At 39.6% G+C, this 21,711-nt stretch overlaps 1 protein-coding gene across 1 annotated transcript in view; it reads right to left on the bottom strand.

Annotated features, from left to right (window-relative positions):
* TRPC7 (transient receptor potential cation channel subfamily C member 7) overlaps positions 1 to 15,621 on the bottom strand; it is a 72,055-nt gene extending 56,434 nt beyond the window's left edge. Inside the window, exons 1-2 of the mRNA XM_068409253.1 lie at positions 15,578 to 15,621; positions 6,233 to 7,010 (exon numbers count right to left, since the gene is read on the bottom strand). Coding sequence (XP_068265354.1) covers positions 6,233 to 7,010; positions 15,578 to 15,621 — 822 coding nt within the window. The remainder of the gene's footprint in view (positions 1 to 6,232; positions 7,011 to 15,577) is intronic.
* Between the last annotated feature and the right edge of the window lie 6,090 nt (positions 15,622 to 21,711).

Below are 21,711 nucleotides of genomic sequence, written 5' to 3' on the forward strand. Positions count from 1 at the left end.
CAAACAAGTCTAAGAGTTTGTTCAGTTTGGGTAGGAAGCAGAGTTTCTAAGTGCAGTCTTACTGGTTTACAGCCTGATAGTGCTCAAAAATCTTTCTCTTTCGAAGTTCACTGCTATTCTACTTTCTCAGAAAATATTTCCTTTTCTTACTATTTTGCTTTCCAATGTTTTCTGCCCTTTCTTATTTTTTCATCACTCATTTCAAAAAGCAATAGTCTAATAATGATTTTTTGCAGCATGGATGTTTCATGCTAAAATGTTTCCCAGTCAGGAATATTCACAGTCAGATCTTCTTCCCAAGTTTTCTTAGGCCTTCACTTAATTTTTGTATCTTATTTTCTCTATATATATTATCCCTTCTTATTTTCTTATAAATTTTAAAATAAACCCCCCTAATTATTTTGTATTTGAACAGTTAGACTTCTTTCATTAAATCAAATTTCACCAAGTTTATCAATCAGTATGGGGAAAGGAAGCAGTTTATGACCTCTGATGTATTTATCCTGAGCAATGCCCATGATTTGCAGATGGCCTGAGAAATGAAAAGGTTAGGAGGTCTCCTTCAATGCTGCAGAGCCACAAACCCTAAAAAGCTGCAGCTTCTCATCAAGATATAACCAGATATGCCAGTGGCTGTTACTTTGCAACAGCAGTACAGTGTCATCCTCAAAGCGCAGGTTCTGGTCCCAATCCCTCATTTGCAGAGATAAAGCAGAAACACTGAGGAAATTTAGAAGGCCATTTCTCTTAAGAAGTTTAGGCCAAGCACATCCTGTGAAGTTAATAATTTATATTTAGGTAGAAAAAAGGTGGGGCTGACTTACTTGAACAAGAGCCGTGCTGCAGGAATGCCAGATCATCCCTAAAAGACAGAAGTCATTGAGCCTCCAGGGCTGTTTTGCCACTCTTTCAGCATCATGGGAACTCAGGGATTTGAGCCTCAGCTGTTTTACATTACTGCAGCCCAAATGAACCAACAAGCAGTTCCTAGCAGGCATATCTCTGTAGGCATCTACACACTTGACTTGTTGCCACACAAGCCATCACTCCCCACAAAGAGCATAGCAGCCAGTTGCAGTCCATCACCTGCATACAAGAGCAGGCTCACAGCTAGGGTCTGCTTTTGGATCCCAATGCTTCTTTAGAGAAAGGACAACAGTTAAAAGAAAAGTGACAGCAAGAGGCATATCATTTAGAAACAAAACATGTTATGCTGTAGTAAAGGAACTAACAATGTTGGTAGGATTGATAAACAAAGCCCACACACCATATGTCTTCCAGGTGGTGGTTTTGGTCATGCCTTCAGTAACATTTTACTCAACAGGAGCAGAGATCTTATTTACCACTTATGGTTGGTGTGACCTTTTCACAGCCTCCTTTGCGATTCCATAATTTAATTTGAATAGATTGCTAAATGGCATGAATTGGCTGATTGTCTTCATCCCAAGGACGTTTCCTGATGTACACAAGCATGTAGTCGAATTTGAGAGTGTGCAAGGCTCTAACACAGACCTGGGTGCAGAGTGGGATCTCACCAGAAACAGGAATGCACAGTCACAGCTTTAAAAAAGATTGAACAGAGCTATTATTCTGCATTTTACTCACTGTTTGCAGGACGTTTATTGTAATATGAAGCCCAATACTGGTGCTAAAGACAGTTGCAAGGGCATTTCCTGCAGACTGTTTGCTAAAAATGTAATGTCCTAAGGCGTTCAGTGGACATATAAAAATTATTCTGTTGACTTTGCTTTTAATATTCCAGTCTTAGAAATTAGTCACCTGGCTGAGAACAGCTGGTAACCGTGAAGGTATCTGCATACGATTTCACACCAAGGTGACATGAGGAAGATTGATTTCTCTGTATCTAAAAGGAGAACAACACCCATCAGCCTGGCTCATGGGTGATGACTTGCACATATGGACAAATCCTGGCTATGTTATTCACATTGGAAGTGACGTCAAGCTTACGTGCATGAGCAAAACAAACAGGAATATACTGGTAGGTGAGAGAAGGATTATTTGCTTTATGACTCAGGCCCAGGGTCTGCCAACTTTGAAAGAAATGGGAGGGTACACAGGTTTTTTTCAATTTGAGTAAAAGCACAGCATGGCCCAGTAGCTTCAGATGTTTAACATCTCCTTTCATAGTCAGCTGTGTTTAACACACAGCTCTACTTAGAAGCTGTAAAATATCTTAACACGATATGAGATATGTACAAACTGGTTGGGAGGTATCAAGCTATAATTTGCCTAAGCTCCAAATTTATTGCAATTCAAAATCAAAATTAAGATTAAAACAGAAATGTAGGACAAAATTAATTTGCTTTGTAGTTTTCTATGAAGGGTGGAAAACAGCCATTAGGTCAGTGATTAAAATATGAAGCTGTTTTGAGGGAGGAAACAAATAACTTCAGCCTAGCAGAGCTAGGATCCCTCTAGTCCCCAAAGGGAGGAAGGCTCCCCTCTCTTTCCGTCTCTTCCCAAGGGCAACATAGACCAAGGGCCTAATCCAGTGAACTAAACTAGGCTCCTGATATGTATTGCCTTTGCTCCAGTGGATGTTGATTTATTATTTTTTTAAACACGAAATGAAAACTGGAAAGAATGAGAAAGTCATGAACTGGTTCTAAATTTTGAGCTTTCAAATGGGATATAAAAAATGGCAAAGTACTGAGTTAAGGTTGTTTTTTCAACTTGGGCTTCCTCCACTATGGAAGGTGTCATTGCATAAAGACCTGCAAGCATACACAATGACTCTGATGCGTACTTCTCTTCTGAAATTTCAAGAATCCACCTCTGAGGGGTTTCCTACCCATCTTGTTTCTAGGCTAACTGTCGGGACATTTAATGCAATCACATTGCTAGCATTTTCAGTGGAAACAACCAGTTCAATATTTTTCATCTTATTTTGGGGAAGGGGGATTTTTTGGGTTGGATTATTTATTTTTGGACTCCTACATCTTTCAAAGCAATTTTTTTTCTCCTATTAATAAGAAAACCTTTTTTGCAAGACTTTGACACCAGAGTATTTAAGGGGAAGAATAAAATGATTTCTATGTGAATGTAACATTATTCTACTTCCCTCCCCCCCATCAATAAGCACTGAAAAACATTTACTTGAAATAATAGCACAGCAACACTGATCCCAATTATACATTTCTTCTAAATACTGGGAGAGATCCTCATCTTCTGTGACCTCATCTAAGCTTCAGTGAAAAAGCACTGATTTACCCCAATAGTGTATCTGCTCCAGTAAAACCATCGGCATTGACTGGCTCTGACAGCTTCCCTCTTTCTTCCAGCTCCAAGCCTCCACTCTTATTATTCTCTTCAACATGCGAGAAGCCACATAGTAGCTGACTGACTTGACCTTGTTTTTGAGCCAAAATCAACACATCAAGAAAGTTCAATAGGGCAGTATATCCACTCCAAACTGATAGCCAGATCATCTACTCTTGCTATTGAAGACCTATTGATCAGTCAACAGAAAGGCTGCTAAAGGCCAGCAGTGTGATCTAGCACATGTCCAGACTCCTATTTTTCACCGTCATAACACTCCCATACTACTTTGTGATGCATGATGCTTATGCAAAAACATTTCGTAAGAACTGCAGTGTGTGACTGAATCTTAGCAATTCAGGGTGAGAGCAATCTACTCAGCTTCTCCTGCTGTAAAAAAAGAATCGATAAAATTATTTTTACCTAGTAATCTTCATTGGAGTCTCTCTCAAACTGTGACCAACCACAGTTAATGCAACTTTTCTCCTTTAAAGTGGTTCACCCAGTTCTTTTGTTTCACCTTTCATATCTGTACAAAGATGCAACTCACCTGAAAAATTTCATGTTCTCTAAAAACATAGTGCATGTACTGGCTCCTCAGCCTGATGTGCTGAATGTTGTTATTGTAAAAGAGATTTAGGGCAGCAAGCAGCAGGTGAGAGGCATTGCATTTAAATTTTAATTACCTCATGCTAGGAGTTTCTTTAGAGGTAAGTTATCTAACCCTTAATTACTATTTGTCCACCTACATTATTAAAATCTTACTTGTGTCCTTCTGTTTCAAGGACTTTTTGTACCTCTTGAAAACTGTATTGCTAAGATTGCGTATAAATAACTATACTGAAATAATCCCAAGTGATAATTTTATAAATCTGTTGAGCACCAATTGTAATTACAGAACTTTAGCAACAAAAATCAAGAAGTCTAGGAAAGTATTATTTTAAAGTACAAAAAAAGAGTCCTCTGGAACTTGTCTGATTTCATAGATGTTCATCATTTGTGGTCGTCTTAAATACATTTTCAGCAATCGCATTCTTTTCTAGAAATAAATTCTCAAAATGTCATGATCCATGAAAAAACCTACTGTTTTATTAATACTCTATTCCACATCACACTGATTACCTTAATAAGAATAAATATTTTTGCATAAATACACACATCTGATTTTTTTCTACAGAGAGAATACTTTTTAATCTTGAGATGTTTCTTATTTCTGGAAGCATTAATGTACTAAAGGAATATGACAACTTTGAAGTAAACTAGTGGTATGGGTACTTCTGAGGTACTTCACTAACATACGTAGATGTGTGTTGCACAGAACCTTCCAATAAGGCAGTGAAATTGGAAAGCCTTCCTGGAATTACATTAATTTGGCAAAGGGTTTCTAATGATTTTCCTGTATTGATTTCTTTGCATTCATTTGCCAATGCTGTGGAGATACAACTACCATGAGACTATTTAACGTTTGATTGCTTGTTTGCTCCAGGAGGATTCATGTACCTGCCACTGCCAGTCTCGATCATACTGGCAGTTCTGTGAACAAAAGGAGGGATTCTGGTAGAAATAGATTTACTTTTCTGCAGCAAGACACCAGAACTGACAGGCATGCAATATTGAGGTGGCTCATGCTCCACACCATATATATTTTTCTACTGAAAAGAAGCTGGAACATTAATGAGAGATTAATGTCATTAACTGTGGGGTGTGAGCCCACAGCGCTTTCACACTGGAGTAACCCTCACTCAAGCAGCCAGATTCACTGAACCCAATGAGGCTGCTTTACTAGGACTGAATGCCATGCAAGTAAAAACTCCCTTCTAAATTGTCGTGTCCTTCCAATTCTGATTCACATGGGTAAAAATAATTTGCAAGATTTTTCCCTAATTTTATTGCCAGAAATGCTCGGTGGTTTGCGTATTTTTTCCTGTTAGAGACCCACTACAGAGTTTCAAAGGCAACAGCTTGAGAGCATGTTTTCTTGTCACTTTTAAATTGGAGACAGTATAGCTACAAATCCTGAAATGGATGCTTTAACACTTGAATAGCTTTCTAAATTAAAAATAATGGATTCCTGGCAGGCATCCTACCCCAGTTTACTCACAACATAGATTTTATTACCCCAGTGTCACTGATCGTGATTGTAGCTGCACAATAGTAATAAGTCAGAAAACAGTCTTATGTTGATGACTGAGCCACTGAAAATGAGTTTTTTCATGACCAATTTATTTTAGAAAGGGAGACAATGCTATTTATGTAGTGTAAATGACTTAGAAAAATAATGCAAATGACATTGGACATTTACAAACTCATTATGATAATGGAAATCTTGAATAACTTGTAAGAGAGTTCTGCAAGTTCCACTGTTATGTTTGGCATGACAATAAACTTCATAACAATTTCTTGATGATTCCCCCCTCCTTTTTCATGAAATTCATCATATACAGATGCAGTACTAAACCATTAAGATGCAATGGAATGTAAATTATTTTACAGAGAACCAAAATTGCTTAATTTATACCTTTTATCATTGTAACAGAACTAGATGTACTGGATTCTCTATCCATTAAACCAGCCTCTAGAGCTCTGCCTCTAAAATAGATTGCTCAATTAAAAAAACTTACCTTTCTTACAATAAATGAGTCTCCATTTTTATAAGAATCTAATTTTTATTCCTGCTGCAAACTAGAGATTCTAAGCAATCACAGTGTGCAACATAAAAACACTGAGTAAGGATGGCTCTCCTATAATATGCAATATTCAGTTCCAAATATTTATTAACTGGAGAACGCAGAGTGATCTGAATCTATGTGTAGTTAACATGTCTGGCAGCTTGTGTAGCTTCTTTGCTCCCCCACCCCCTCAAACAGCAAATCAAGACTTGATCAAACATGTGTGAAACATATGCTACCCTGAACACATTCAGCCCAAGGAAAAAGGCACAGTAGTAAATTACCTTAAATTCAGTTTCAATGTTGGCTAGTCTGGCCAATTCATTGCTTAGCTCTAAAGCAGTAAGGACAGGGTCTTCACTGGAAAGAGACAAATAAGCAGCACTGGCTAATCCTTTGTAGGCATTCATTCTCGATCGAGAGTGACTAAAGGAATCTTTCCTCTGCTTCTCAATACATTCATTGCACTTGCAAAAATAGTCATGCGGCCTTTCAATCCGTGCGCCTTTTAGAAGTAAGATGTGAACAATTTCATACTCCTGGCAGTGGGCAGCAAGTATTATAGGGGTGATGTCATGGGAAAACCGAGTTCCATCTTCATCGTAGGCATAAAAATCATCATCTCTCAGTTCCTGCTCAAGGGGACTGAGGGTGAGACGTTGTCCTTGTGCAAAGGCTGGATGGTTCAATATTGCTTCTACAATGCGCACATATCCTTTACTGATCGCTAACAAAAGCGCATCGCCAACTCGAGCGAGATTCTCCTTTTTGAGGAGGAGCTCCGTCACCTCCAGATGCTCATTCCCTACAGCTAACTGTAGGGCATTTTGTCCCATATAATCGACGCAATTAAAGTTCAAGGTTTTGGATTCCTCCAGCATTTTTCGCACCACGGGAATGTTGCCATATTCAGCAGAATCGAGAAAGCGTTCCTCTTCTGCAGTCAGGCTGGTGCCTTTCTCATTGAACATGTAGGCTGGGCCCCGGATAGCCTGCCTCCGGCCCTTCTCCCGAAGGGTTGTGTGCCTTCGATGCATGTTTTTATAATTACTGTTTCTCAACCTGCAGAAAACCAGAAAGCAAGTTCAGTTACATTCTTGGAGATTCATAATCTCACATAATATGAAATAAGGTTAGAAATGTCTCATTAGGGTCAGATCTTGCTAGCTTTTTTTGATCTGGGCCAGTTGTTTAAAATCATTTAGGATACATGTGGAATAAAGAAAATTAGTTTTGTGAACAACAGACAAGTTCTCTTCTGACTTGTATACCCTTCTGGCTTTCAACAAGGATACACAGTGCATTCTTAATTTGAGAAATAGCCAAAAAAAGGTGTGAACATGTTTTCCATTTTTATTGTTTAGAACTTCATTACACAGTATTTAGGAATAATATCCACCACATAAAGGTTCTCCTAATTACTCTTCTCGAGTTTTATCCTTGAGGGCACATGGCAAGCTAAAGAAAGTTAACAGAACTCCCCATGTCAATTGACCTTCGATCACGCCAATAAACTATGTTCCATAAAGTTAAAAAGCATGCTTCTAATTTTAAACACACAGTAAGAAGGATAAATATGTTGCATATTCTGTTAAGATTCAGCTGGTACAAGCAAACCACCTATTCATTCACTGCTTTTTTTCATGCTACCTAACACCATTTTTCTGTTTCCTGATCTAGAGCAGTTTAATGAATGACTGTCGATTTTTCTCACTGGAATACAATTGGCAGCTACTCTACAAATATGCAAATCCAGGGACCAGTCTTGAAAAACACAGGGATAACTCCTGATCTGGTGTCACATCACTCCTCAGTAAGCACCTTTCAGAGCACTACTGCAGAAAGACAAGAACACAGGTATCTGACCACAAACAGAGGGCTGACCAGAAAGGGTCATTAGTTTCCCCACTGATTATGTGGCTGAAATGCCTTCACTTGGAGTTAGTGGGATGGAGACAAACTAGTCTTGTTCTACCTTCTTGAACCTCCAAAGAAAACTGTGCTATGTGCAACTGGGCTCAAGGGGGAATAAACACCCCATTGTATGAAATTAACGGAAAACCTAAATCTATCTGTCTTTTTTGAAACGGTCGTACTTGCATTCAGTGCCATCTCAATGTTGCTCTTCTTTTTTCATTTCATTGCAGTAGCATGTCAACAAAATCATAGTCCCTCTTTTAGAGTCTCAGCACGTGGAGTTAATTGCCATCCTAAGCCCACAGAATGTGCAGCCTGAGTAAAAAGGTAAAAATAACATCTCTTTCACAAAAAGCATTTGCACTCAGTCCAATAACAAGTCCTAAATCACTTGGGTAAAATTTTCAGGAGCTTCTAAGCTGCAGTGGGCAGGTGTAACAAATAAGCAGGTGTTAATGCTCAGCAGGTGGCAAAGGTTCATTTTTCCATGTTCCATCTGCTCTCCAAGTCAGTTTTGACCTTCAGTCAATGAAAAGTTCGTGTGTTGCTCTGAAAAAATACTACTGGAGTTTGAAAGTGTTGTTGTGAATGATGAGAGGGAAAGGTGCCAGGAGACAAAGTGGAGTAGATACATTATCTCCAACAATATGTTCTTCAGGAGAAGAAAAGTGTAAGGCAACCAACCAAAAACCTGGGAAAACAGAGGGTATCAGAAACACCCAAAATACATAAAGTGCCAGGACTCAGAAATTCTCAAGGTAGCTGTTCTTATGGAACTAACATATATATATATATATATATATGCATCTATCCTTTCAATTCATCACTTTTTTACTGATCTAGAACGGAAAGCTAGTACTGAAGAGTTTCAACCAAATTTTAAACAATTTTTTAGCAGCTACATTAACGTTTAAACCAATCCTAAGAAAACAAATTTGTGACCATAGAAAGTTGAAAGTGAGGTTCATAATTAGGGACCTCTCCCCCTAAGCTTTGATGCATTAGTATAACAACTTAATAAAAGCTGGAAGAAACTGAACATATCATCCCATGCTCCGCTGAGAGATAAAGTGCTATATGAATCTTAAAACTAATCCCTTCCAGTGTAGTTGAAAGTTGAAGAAGTACACAGAGATGAGGGACATAAGAATAATGAAGGAGATATGGTTAAGTAAATTAATTCCCAAGATTGCATGACATTTTCTATAAGAGAAAACACTAACGGCTAAAAAAATATACTGTTAACATATCTAACACTGACATGGAGACAGAGGTCTCTAAAGCAGCAAAATGCCTGGGGTAAAATTGGGGCCCCTTTGAAGTCAACAGTGCAAGTTTCATTGATTTCAGTGGAGCCTAAATTTTGCTAACACATATGCATGTGCATGCACACACACACACAATGTCCCCAGCAATTATCTTTCATCTCAGAAGCAGTCCCAGTGAGGCCAAGAGGACTAACGTGTGCTTAAAATTAAGCATTTTACCATATGTAAAAGCTTATCTAAACTGGAGCCCATGTCCTTAGCTATTCAGGACAGCATTTATGTTTTAAACCTGCACCGAAGTCTTACTGAGTTCAGGTAAGGACTATACATACAAATAAACACTTCTGAAATGTGACTTTGTTAAATGGGGACTTATAGTACCAAAAAGCACTTTACACATTTGCAGTCTCTGGATTTCGTGCATCTTAAATTAAACCTCTTAAAATGTTAAGCAACCCAAAAGGATGGGCTGGTGATGGCTTAAGCAACTGTTGCTGGGATCAAGTGGAAACTGATCTACCTCCAGTAGCTGCACAGTGATGACCCATGAGTGAGGCAGGACTGCACATGCCTAAATACTTTAAGGCAGATAATTGCAATAGCTGTTTCAAGCTGGAGGAATTCCACTGGGCTTTTCTAATGTTCAAAAACCATATATTTTTATATTCTAAAAATGTTGCATGGTAAGATATTTGGCAACCTTATATTTGCTGTTATATTTAATGGTCAGTACTGGAAGCAGCTCAGAAATATGGAACATTTCCAGTAGTGAGGAATCTATTAGATATTTTACTGATGTCCAAGTATAATTCTTGATAATTTGTTCTTTTTTTCTTAGAAAGCTTTTCTCTCCTGATATGTTATTACCTTTAAATGAGAACCCAGGTAGGTGGGACAGATAATCTTACAATTATACCCAAGGAAAACATAAACCTACATCAAATATTATCATTGGCCCAGTTCTAAGATTTTTGCCCAAGAAAGGAGATTAGAGTTTGGCCTAGAACTAATTCACTCTGGTTTGTTGTATTTGTAATAACATGCCAAAAAAAGGACCTTCATTACACTTTCTTCAATTCAGAGAGAGCGCTGCTTTCAAACACTGTTTCTAGCAATAGAAATTGCATCAGGAAAAGAGAAAACAGAAAAGCATACCCGCCTTCTGAAAAGATAATTACTGTACAACATTTATCCCACAATAAATGTTCTCCAGGGGTGTCCCTACAGCATAGAGTTGGTTTCCACTGCCTGTGGGTAAGGGCAAGAGCACCATAATTCAGAGGGCTTCACCTCAGATGAATTATGACCCCTAGTCTTGCTCATGAACAGAGAAGATCAATATCTCATCTATTGCACTTTATCATCTTCACAGAGAACAGAAGATGAATAAAAAATTATACTTTTAACTTCGAATAATTTCATGAGAAAAGCTCAGCTTGAACTCCTGTTCTGAAAAGAAAGTTATAATTATGTTTGACCTGAGCACCGAATCGTGATAGAGAAGTGGTAGTGCAAAGAGTAATATATGCAATAGTTGAAGATCTTGGACACTGAACTCTACTGTAAAGTCACAACTGTTCTCAGTACCTTTTTCTATTCTGCTTCTCAGTTATGTGCAGGGAGTTTTAGAACTAATCATATTTACAGAGCGTAGGTAATGTGCCCTCTTAAAAAGAAGTAATTGTAACTTGATTGCGTTTATCTTACCATTTTTGTTTAAAGGTTCTTTGCATTGAAATGACTCTGTATTTGCATATTTTATTGAGACAGCTAGTGATCAAACTCTTCAGGCATTGCAATTAAATATTGTGTTTTTCTAGGAAAGAATGCCAATGTATATGATGTGGTTGGACAGAAAATGTTCTGGGAAAAAAAAACCCAAAAATTTCATGGCCTAAGTGCTGCTTGCAGCAAAGTGCATCCAGCTTTACACAGCTGAGAGAGGCATAAGATGTCTGGACTCCTGTAGTGAGTGGAGAAGAACAGCAATTTCTGAAAGGTGATTTAGCTCTTAACAAATCATCCTCTGGGACCATCTCGGCTTCTAATTAAAGTGGCTGAGAGTAGGTCCTTGCAACTTGCACTGATGGTACTAGGCACTGAGACACTCAACATCTGAAATGGGAACATGGCATAACATGAGATTTGTTCTTAATGTGGTGTCACTGAAAACACTGCTGAAGCTGAAGCTCTCTGGTTTTGCAGCCACACTCTATTAGCTGCTCTGAGTGCCAGACATGTAGGACAAAGGAGATGAAGGAACAAAACTGGGCTGCTTCATATTGAGCCTACCCCAGCAAATGGCTTTTCTCCTTGATCTTTCTTTCCACAGTGCTCCAGACTGTGCCATGCAGGACCTTCTGCTGCCTCTCTAGTCCCACGCAAGAACCTATGGAGGGACAGGGCTACCCCCTAGAGCTAAGGCTTGGAGAAAATTTTCAAAGGCCTAAATGCCTTAAGAGGCTAAATTGGAGTTTTTACACATGACTTTGAAACAGAACTTTAAAAGCACGTAGGACAGGCTGAATAGATTCTGCCTGAGATTTTAAAGCATCTGAAGTCTGAATAGGTATTGAAATCAATGGGTATTAGGTACTGAGGCAATTCTGGAATTCTCAGCTAATGTCAACCTTTACTTGACTTAAAGCCTAAAAGTTGAGGAGGACATTTACAAAGGCGGCTTTAAGAACTTATGGTCTCTGACTTGCTCTTTGGGTCTGCTTTCACTCAGTGGAGAGAGGTCGGTAGGAGTCTCCCTGTGCCCTTTGAACTGCCTCCTTTGTCTGGAAACTACAGAAGAAATACTTAGGATAAGTAACCTTTACTATGCCTGAAGTTGGGTAAAGCAACTGTCAGAGTAGGCTTTGATGAGACATGGACTCTGTCTTGTTGAAAAGGAAATTTAAGCTTCTGAAAGTTGTTTTGAAGGCATTACTCTTGGTTCCTGCAGAGCCTCAGAAACTGTCAGACTGACATTTTTTTCTTATTATTTTTCTTTCTACTTACACCAATATTTCTAAAAAGAATCAGGGCACACAAAAGCTGCAGACTCCCTGAGGTCTCTTTGGAATTGCCACAGCTCTTATACATCAAATGGACCATTTTCTTCTATTGACCCTTGCTTCCAACACAGAAAACCTGATCATCCAAGACATGCTATACGCATGAACAAAAATTAAGGAAATTAAGGTCTACAAGCAGACACACGTTGATATAGAAACGAATCCATTTAAAAGAGTAAGTCAAATTGTTCAGAGTAAAAATAGTAGGATGTTGCACATTTTAGTTTAAAAATTTGCAACACATTTTGTAGCAGACTCCAGGCTTCAGGTCAGGAGCACATACTGAACACAAACTGCACACATTTCTTATCCTACATGCAATAGGCTACTCTGGCATTCCAAATGCTTTGTAGGCATATGTTACCAGAGCTCTCTGATACCCTCTTTTTCTCCAATATCTTAAATAGCCTACTAAATCTTATCTTAAGTCAAGGTGTTATCCTTTAAGATAAAAGTTTTAAGTATCCTTTTTCGCATATTGCTGACTTACTATGTATACAGTCTCAATATCTTTTGAGGTGGTTACTTTTGATTAATAGCAGCTTATTCCAAAGATTTCTCTGTTTTGAAATGCTTAAGTACCATTTTATTTAATGTTAGGATGTCCAAAACACTAATTCAGGACTGTTAGCACCATGGTCCTTCTCCTGCATGAAAAATTGCATACATATTTAGGGACAATAAATAGTTTTTTAGCTCTATTCAGGCAAATATTCATCCACTTGCAAAGTGGTTCTACAAAGCAGCTGCAGGAAGTAATAACCCCTCCCCACCATTCCCACTGCTCTTATAGATAGAAGAAAATGATATTTCAAGGTCAAAGTTCGAAAAAAAAGGCCTCTCTCCTTGTGGAAGTACAGGTGCGGACAGCAAAGCTACATCTTCTCAAACCCCTTTAAGAAATGTCAGGGTGAGATATATTCAGGAAGAAAAAACAGGCCTCTCATGTCATTAAAGGATGCTGATGAATGACACACACTAACACTCCCATCGTCTTCTTGTCACGAAGCATAAGGTCTGAGGCCAATAACCTAGAAACATTGAGGGCAGACCACCAAATCTTTACCAGCATCTAAATTTTCACATCCTCCCTGATCTCTGTTAGAAAGGAGGAAGCTCTGCCCCGTGGTTTGAAAAAAAAGAAATGGAGTTTGGCTTTCTACCAGCTATCTTTCACAAAAACCCATCCACTCCTTCCCAGTTGTCTCACCCTCCTCCTTCTTATAAACTAAGCATCAGCATTTTCTTTCCCATTCCAAAGCAATGTTATGCACCAATACATGACTTTTAGAGCAGGACAGACTGTAAAACAAACACCTTTGTTCTGGTATTCAATTCCTTCTTATTTTATAATATATGTAATGGGGTGTTTTTCCTTCTTTCCTTCTTGGAATATATGGTTGTGAAGATGACTGATTATTACAAAGGAATCATAGAACACATGTGAGAAAGATATATCAAAATCAAGACTATTTTTATATTCTCTCCTATTGTCCCTTCACTAATATGTTTGGCCACCAAATGAATTGCCATGACAAGAATGAGTCCTACTTTTTTTTTATCTGGCTTTGGGAACTAGGACTAATTCACCCTCACTATTGAAGCACTTCAAAACTCAGGCTCAGATCATACCGAGAACACAACAGAGGAATACCTGTTCATTCATAAATTTTTACTACTGAGAGCAACGAAAAATATTTCTAATTGTGCAAGCAGGGGGCAGTGTAATGCTGATTTTCAACAGAGAGTTCTATTAAAAAGAGAAAGAAAAAGCTCTGAAAAGAACAGGTAATCTCGGTTCTGGCTGTATTTCATTTTTCCCTATTGCTGCACCCTTTTCATTGCTCACTTCATAGTTATTTCAAGACAAGAAAAAAACGTGGAGAGAAGGACTCCTGACAACCATTAGACCCATCAAGCTGCAACAGGCAAGATACAGTGTCCCGTATTTACACCTCTCATTTTCCCCCGTTTTGCTTTGGCCACTTTGTTTCCAGGAAAAACAAACCCTTAAAAAATTCACCCAGCTACAAGAGAAGACAACAGCATGGCTCCAAACCATGTGGCCAGTAACAAACAACAAGCCCTTCGAGGTAAATTTGAGACCAAGCATGTTTCCACAAATTACAAGGGTAGAAAGCCAAACCGATTTCACACGCAGCCACCCACCTCACTCACACTAGCCTATACTCAGGCTTACGAGTCACATCGAGACACCTCTAACCCCAACAAAACTTCCCAGCGCGTAACTAGGGACCGGCATTAGAGCCAGGGCACTTCTCGGGGAGCTGAGAGCCGGCTCTGGAAGAGGCAGAGCCCCGCGGCTGCCCGCCGCTCCCCGCAGGGGCAGCACCTTACATGAGCGCGTCGGGGCCGGGTCCGCTTCACTCCAGAGGCGCGGGGCGCGGCGCGGCGCGGGCGCTGCCCCCCATGGCGCTGCCGCTGGCGCTGTCCGCTGTGCTGAAGTGCCGCTGTCCCTGGTGCTGAATCGCCGCTCAGCGCGGCCGGACGGGGCGGGCTCTGTCCGCGCCGCTACAGCCGCAGCCGGCGCGGTCGAGGCGGTGTCTCATCCTTATCCCCTCGGCGCCGCTGGGGCAGAGCTCCCCGGGAGCGCCGGGGATTCGCTTCCTGGAGGAAGAGACCGCTGCAAGGTTGGCATGTGAGTTGCGTTGTCCTCCCCGTTTTCCCTCCCCCTCTTCCCACGCCGGTTGTCCTCCTGTAAGTGTGGATTTGATGGCTTTTTTTCGGCTCTCCCCGTTCTCGGCCGGAGCTGAGCGAGTGCCCTTGCGCCCTCCCAAGGGCTACCCCAGAGCAGGCGTGGCGAGAGAGCCTTCCTGGAGAGGGCAGGGCTGCCTGCAGGCTGCCCAGCGGGGCGGGGGGCTCCGTCGGGGGCTCTCCCCCTCACACGCCTCACGTCTGCCTCATCCGGCTGTGCCGCCCCTCCGCTGGGAGTGGTTAGTGCCGCTTCTCCCCGTCCTCCGTGCCCAGGTTGAGATCGTTTTCTGCCTTACCTAAGACAGCTTGTCTCTTAAGGGGGTGGCCGAGGAGGGATGTTTATGTGTGTGTGGCGGGAGTGGAGGCGGGGGGGAATGAAACCAACACACAAAATAATCAGTCAATGCAATCAATCCCCTCTATTGCCTGGCAGAGGAGAGACACCAGTACACCAACTTCAAACTGCACCCAGGAGCACCGGTGCACCCTTCTACACTCTATCCCGAGCAGTAAGAGCAGATTGTCTTCCTGGGACACCCCACCCCGCCATCCCACCTCCCACACAGCCCCACAGGGCTCTCCAAGCCCATGACCTTCCCTGTCCTTCCCCATCTGTGCAACTCCCCTGCCCACCCACTCCTCCTCATCTGGACACCACATCACATACCCCATTGCAATTACCACATAACACCAGCCCACCTCATCTGGCATGCGTCCGTGAGTTTAAGCCTGGAGGAAACCCTCTGCTTGAAGAGGTGACGGTGGGAGGCAGTGCATGACTCTGAGCAGCACAAGTGAGAGGATGGCAGGATGTTGATTTGCCCCCAAGTTCTCTGTCTCCCACCCCCTCACAGCACTGGGTGAAGAGAAGGCATTGATTAAGAGGAGATTTTTTCACCAACTTTCAGTCTCAAATCTGTGTAATCAGCTCGGCTGAAGATGTTATTTGATGGAAACACCTGAGGGAAATGATGGGTGCTGGTACAGACCACTTTAGCAGGGACCAGTGAGAGCTTGGTGTAGCTTCTGTAGTGGCACTATAAGAGCATCCCAGACCATGCGTTTCAGAAATCCTTAAAGACAGCTGGTGCAGGGCTTTCATCTCGCATCCCCAGTCAGCTATGTTACCTTCAGCAGCCTAAGATGTACTCACAATTGTGAGGAGAGCGAGTCTTTTTCTACAAAGAGGTTTTATGTCTTGAACAAGTGGGAGAGTGTATTAACCTCTAACTATTGTGGGAGGCACCCATACCTGCGGGATTCACTGCACTCTGTTTTGACACTGTCTTCCTCTGCTGATACCTCCTGCCTTCTCAAATGCACTGACTGCTTTGTTCTTGCCCCCATTTATGGCTTCTTGGAGTTCACTGAGAAAGTCAGAAGGGCCCAGATGGGTGAACATAGGAGAAGGATGTGGATGCTACCAGGTTCAGGGGAGAACAGCATTCTATGGGGAAAGTCACCCTGTGAAAAGAAAAGAAAAAAAAGAGAGACTCCACAGCTATATACCCACTTATGCTGTTGAAATAAACTTGAAATGATCTATTGCTGCACAGACACAAATCTCTGCCTCAGGTAGCTAACACAGCTTGGGGGTAAGAGTAACCCCTCTCTTTTGCTTTTGGACAACTTTTCCTCTAAGCAAAAAAATAGCCCTCCAAGCATCTTGGTATTTGTCTGGCCCTTCCCCCTTCAGGGTTTTATTTTCTGTCATTCAATACTTTTCTGTCACCATAGGAAACTAATTAAGAATCAAATATATTTACAGGCTCTTCCATTAAAAGTATTTATTTACATTTCCTTTCTAAGGCTTTGGAACACTTGCAAAAGGTCAATTTATTAACTTTTTTTTAATTGGGTAGATGAGAAGTGGAGATTAGACAAAACCAACAGTTTTTCATTTATTTTATTCATAGGCAGTATTGCCAGGTTATCTGAAAAATATTCATTTTAGGGTTGAACATGTGATTGCTTTGACAAAACATAGGTAATCTTTCTAGCATGTATATCCTAAAAAAAATTCAGGTATGGAATCATTGTACAGCTGCAATTATGTCTCCCGATCCTTCTTAGTTCTAACTCCACTGGAAAATATTCACCACTTATATTTTCATGCACATCTTTTTTCCTAAAAAAAATACTCAAGCCCCAGCAATGTCTACCACTCAGAGTTATCAGGAGGACCTTGTTAATAATCTTAATAATCAACAGCTTACCCACTCCATAAATCTGCAGCTGATAAAATACTGACAGTACTCCCCATTGTAATTAATTATGTCAGATTAACACATGTGAAGGGAAAAAGTGGGAGGAAAAGGGGGACTGAGGAAGTCTATAGTCTGTTATTATCAATGCACATTAAAAATATTCAAACTACTGTTGTACATTTCAGGTAAAGCACTTCTCAGTATTAGTGGAAACCCACAGCTGCAGAACCAACAAGTCTTATACATGGCTTTCTTAAAAGGCATTTATCATGAGGTTCTCACTTCTACAAGTTGTCTTTCATCTTGATTAGCTTTGCATTTTGCTATTGCAAGAGTTTCACATGAAAAGAGTGTGCTGAGAAATCTATTTCTAATATTATACAAAATCCTTCTGACTAAAGTCTTATTGACTAAAGAACTACAGAAAACTTGGGTATTTTCCTGCACATCGACAACAATTTGCATTGTTGTACACTGTAGCAAAATTGTCCTTACCTCATTGGGGGCAAGAACAACTCTTGTTTGACAGAATTAAGTTGTTATTTGCTTCTTCTCATTTGTACCTTTAAAACTAAACAAAACACATAGTAAATGTTGCATCCTACCAAACCCAAGCAAGCACACATTACTCTGCAGGAACAAAAGTGCAGAAACTATACAATTCCTACCAAGCCCACGTAGAACTAGCTATACCAACTAATAGCTATACCTACTACTTGTAACTAAATATTAGCACATAGACCTATATTGCATAATCTTTAAAAGTTCAAGAAGATAATTACAACACATCTAGCATGTATTTCTAATTATTTCTGGAAAGGTACCCACCTGAACCAGCTTTGACCCAGGTACAAAAGGCAAAATATTGCTTTACATCTTTATATTACTTTTACCATCTCATGAATTTTCCATTCTCCAGAGCTATTGGAGATGATGACTGGCAGCTTACAAGGGTATCTATGAATAGTAACCCCGTTGGCTGTACAATCTCATCTAATATCCTTCCATATGAAAAAAATGAAATAAATGCCAAAGCGTCTTCATATTAGAAAACATAATAAGTGGGACACATTTTGATTACTTACTCTCTGTCTATCTGTGAACCATTACATTTAAGATGGTTTTATTCACTTCAGTGACATTTTTTGCTCTTTTGACTACTTCTCTTACTGACCTAACTACTTCAGGATAACTTTACTAAGACTAGCAGCAATCTACCCTCAGAAAAGAGAAATTTGATCATAATTAAGTGATATCCCTCGTGTAAGAGAAGCCTCAGAGGAACAAAAGTGATGGGTTAATTTAAGATACTACCAGCAATAGGATTGATCTGACAAGTGCCTATTTCTTTTAACTCATTTTATTTAAAGAACAATTTATATGATAATCAGATCTGGTGCAATTTTTTTCCCATTAAAAGTAAATGATCCTCACATGTCAAAAAAAAAAAAAAAGAAGTCTTCTGTTAATAAATTGGACAGTTAACATTTGAATCAGAAGAAACTCTGGAATACAAATAGATGTGTTTAATTTCTTATAGAACCTCATTCCCATTATAGATTAAAGTTATAAATACGGAAAAAATATTTATTTACAAGTTCAAAAGCTAGGGATATTTAAACTGGAGAGACAGAAATTCTATTCCTTTCTTTTAACAAATGTGACCTGTGCCCTTCCTTATATTACAGACTCATTTCCTTCCAAAAGTATTGGCTAGGTTTTGTCAAGGTCATATCACAGACAGTGATATTTCTATACATATCTTGGTAGATATGGCTGCAGAGAGCATTGTTTTGATTATATTTTTTATGCTCATTTTAACAGCAGTGACTGTCCTTTATTCTCTGTGTGAGACACTACCTGGTGTATAACCTTTGCTGCTTATAGAAGCACATGTGCAGATATTTGAGGTTTTGCTGCTGTTTCCCACCAAACAGTATGATTCTGAACCTCTGCAAACCTCAGACATCACTTTACAAAAAAGAAGTTTCAATTTCTCCATGTTTGCTTAGACTCTCATTCAACACAACAAGTGAACGGATGCTTAACTTTAAGCACCTGCTCAAACCCATACTCATCCACTCTACTGCTTTGAGCTCGTGTTCAAAGCCACACAGATGCACGCATGCGACTATCACAGATATGAAGAACAGAGCTTTTCTCTGTACTGACGCCAGTTCTTTACACTCTGGATTCCTGGTGATTCTGCAGGTCAGGATCACATCGGGGTGTCACCGTTTAAGGCTGGGCTGGCTATTAAACGAACAACAGATGCTCTCTATTAACAACACTGTACAACACCCTTTCCTTCCTTTTCTTTTCATACAACAGCAGCTGGAGAGATTGCCCTGCAGCTTTGTTAAAGGTTTCTGGACAGAAGTCTGTGAAAGGCTACATGCTTACAAATGCCTTATCAACCCTTACCCTCTACAATAGCCTTTCTATTCTCCTCCAGTTTCATTGCTTCTTCCCAAACTTTACCAAAGCTTTCTAGAATCTTTCTGATTTTCTTTATCCTGTTCCTATTTGTTACGTGTTTAATTATTGTTGTTCATCTTTTCTGCATCCAAACCATTGCCTCCTTTCTCCTGAGGATACAGGTTAGGGATGAGTTGCCAGATGGCCACTCTTACACTTGGGTATATATTAATTTCCCTTCTGAATCCTTTCCCTCTGCTGTCTTTTTTAATCAGATTTTATGCAACACTTCCTGAATGCTTCCCAAATATATTTGGTTACAAACCCCATGGCCATTTTTCCCCATGATACCTTCTCTTTCTAGATCCCACTATAATTGCATTTAAAAGTCAGAGCGTACGTCTTGCTCTCACGATGATGTCCCATCTTAACATTTCTACTGATGTGTCTTGAATTACTTATATCTCAATTAAATATTACTCCCTCCAGAAATATCATATAACAGGACAAGTCTGGGAGGATTTAGTCAAATAAAGTTTTTTGTGAGGAAGGAAGACATAGAAACTGAGGAGCAATAGGAGAATATCTGTCTACAATACAAAAACCCAAATATTTCTTTTGTGTCCAGGTACAGTTAATTATCTGTTTCATTAGTTTATTTCCCTCTCAGACCCTCACAGTTTTTTATAGCATTCTGTTAATCTTTTTGTTCCTTTGTTCACAGTATTGTAAATTGGCATAATTTCAGGGAAAAGGGATTTTTTTCTAATTGCATAATCAAGAAATTTTACATCTGTTATTACCAAATCTTCCTCTACTCTGTAAAATGAAGTAACTACTTATGGGAAAAGAAGTTCACAAGGTACCAAATTGCATACAATTGTATGATTACTACAGAGAGAATTCACTGTAATCATGTGATTTTCCCATATTTTTTTTTTATTTCCTTGCAAGTATTCCCATGGACAAGATTATCGATAAGACTCTTCTCTAAAACATTGTACATACAGAAAAAATCAACACAAGCCTTATCGTTGCTTCATTTTTATAAGAATGAATACATACAATGAACAGCTGGAATAAGAGGCCTGAAAAAGAAGAATAAGTTTTTTGTTGTTTGGAGTAAAAAATTCTCTATATAATTGATTTTTGAGAGGGGGTGGAAAAAAAGACATAAAATAAAGCTAGATATTCTGCGTAAGAATCAGAACATAATGGTCAATTCTCCTCTTAGAAATTGTTTTCTTGCAAAACAAAAATAGAAAATTACAAAATCACAACTGATTTTCTACATGCCATTAATTATAGGTCAAAAGAGATATTTTTGTTTCTGTGATAGTAAGATATTATATACCTACTTTCACTATCTGATTCTAGAGTGTAATCTGTAAATATGACTTCATTATAAAGTGGAAAAATGCAAAATATCAATGTTCTAATACGTTTTTAAAACAAATGTTTAAACACATTTTAAAGAAATGGCCACTCCATGGACAATATTACGTCAACACTCAGTTTTCTGTTCTGGTTCAAATTATGGGCACAAAAATGTTCTTTAACTTTTCAACCTCCCAGAAATATGGACTGTTCCTAGCCCTTCCAAAACACTGTATTTTTGATGCCTTTTAGGCGATGAACACAAATTCTACCAATGACAGTCCAAACTGTCAGTTGTGCCGTGCTTGTCCTATAGGTATCTGAAACAATCAGAGGTTAAACAGGCGTAATATCAAAGCTGTTTTTCTCCTCACCCACATTTCATCAGGGGTAATTTAGAGTAGCTTAGCGCAGTAGGGTAACTAGGAGTAGCTCTGAACTCCCACAGGGACCATCACCAAGGCCAAAGAGGAATGGACACAAGTCTTCCTTATGGCCAGTGTGGTCCTGATGAGCCTCTTCTGCAGAGACAATGTCCTGAGAGCCCAGCGACAGCTACACTTCACAATTACTATCTTTCACAGGGGAAATTAGATAACACTTCGGGATAGCTTTTCAATTTCTTCAAGCATTTGAAGAAGCCAAGAAACAGAACCAAGATTAACTACGTTTGTCTAAAAGAAGATTTTCCACCTGTTTGTGCACTGGAAACAATACACAATGTAGGACAGATAATGATCTGTTCATTCAATCTTACTCTAATTGAGAAGAGCCTTAGGTAATACCCCAAGCTACAAAA

This window comes from Nyctibius grandis, chromosome 10 (assembly GCF_013368605.1).
Source record: "Nyctibius grandis isolate bNycGra1 chromosome 10, bNycGra1.pri, whole genome shotgun sequence".
Lineage (NCBI taxonomy): Eukaryota > Metazoa > Chordata > Aves > Nyctibiiformes > Nyctibiidae > Nyctibius > Nyctibius grandis.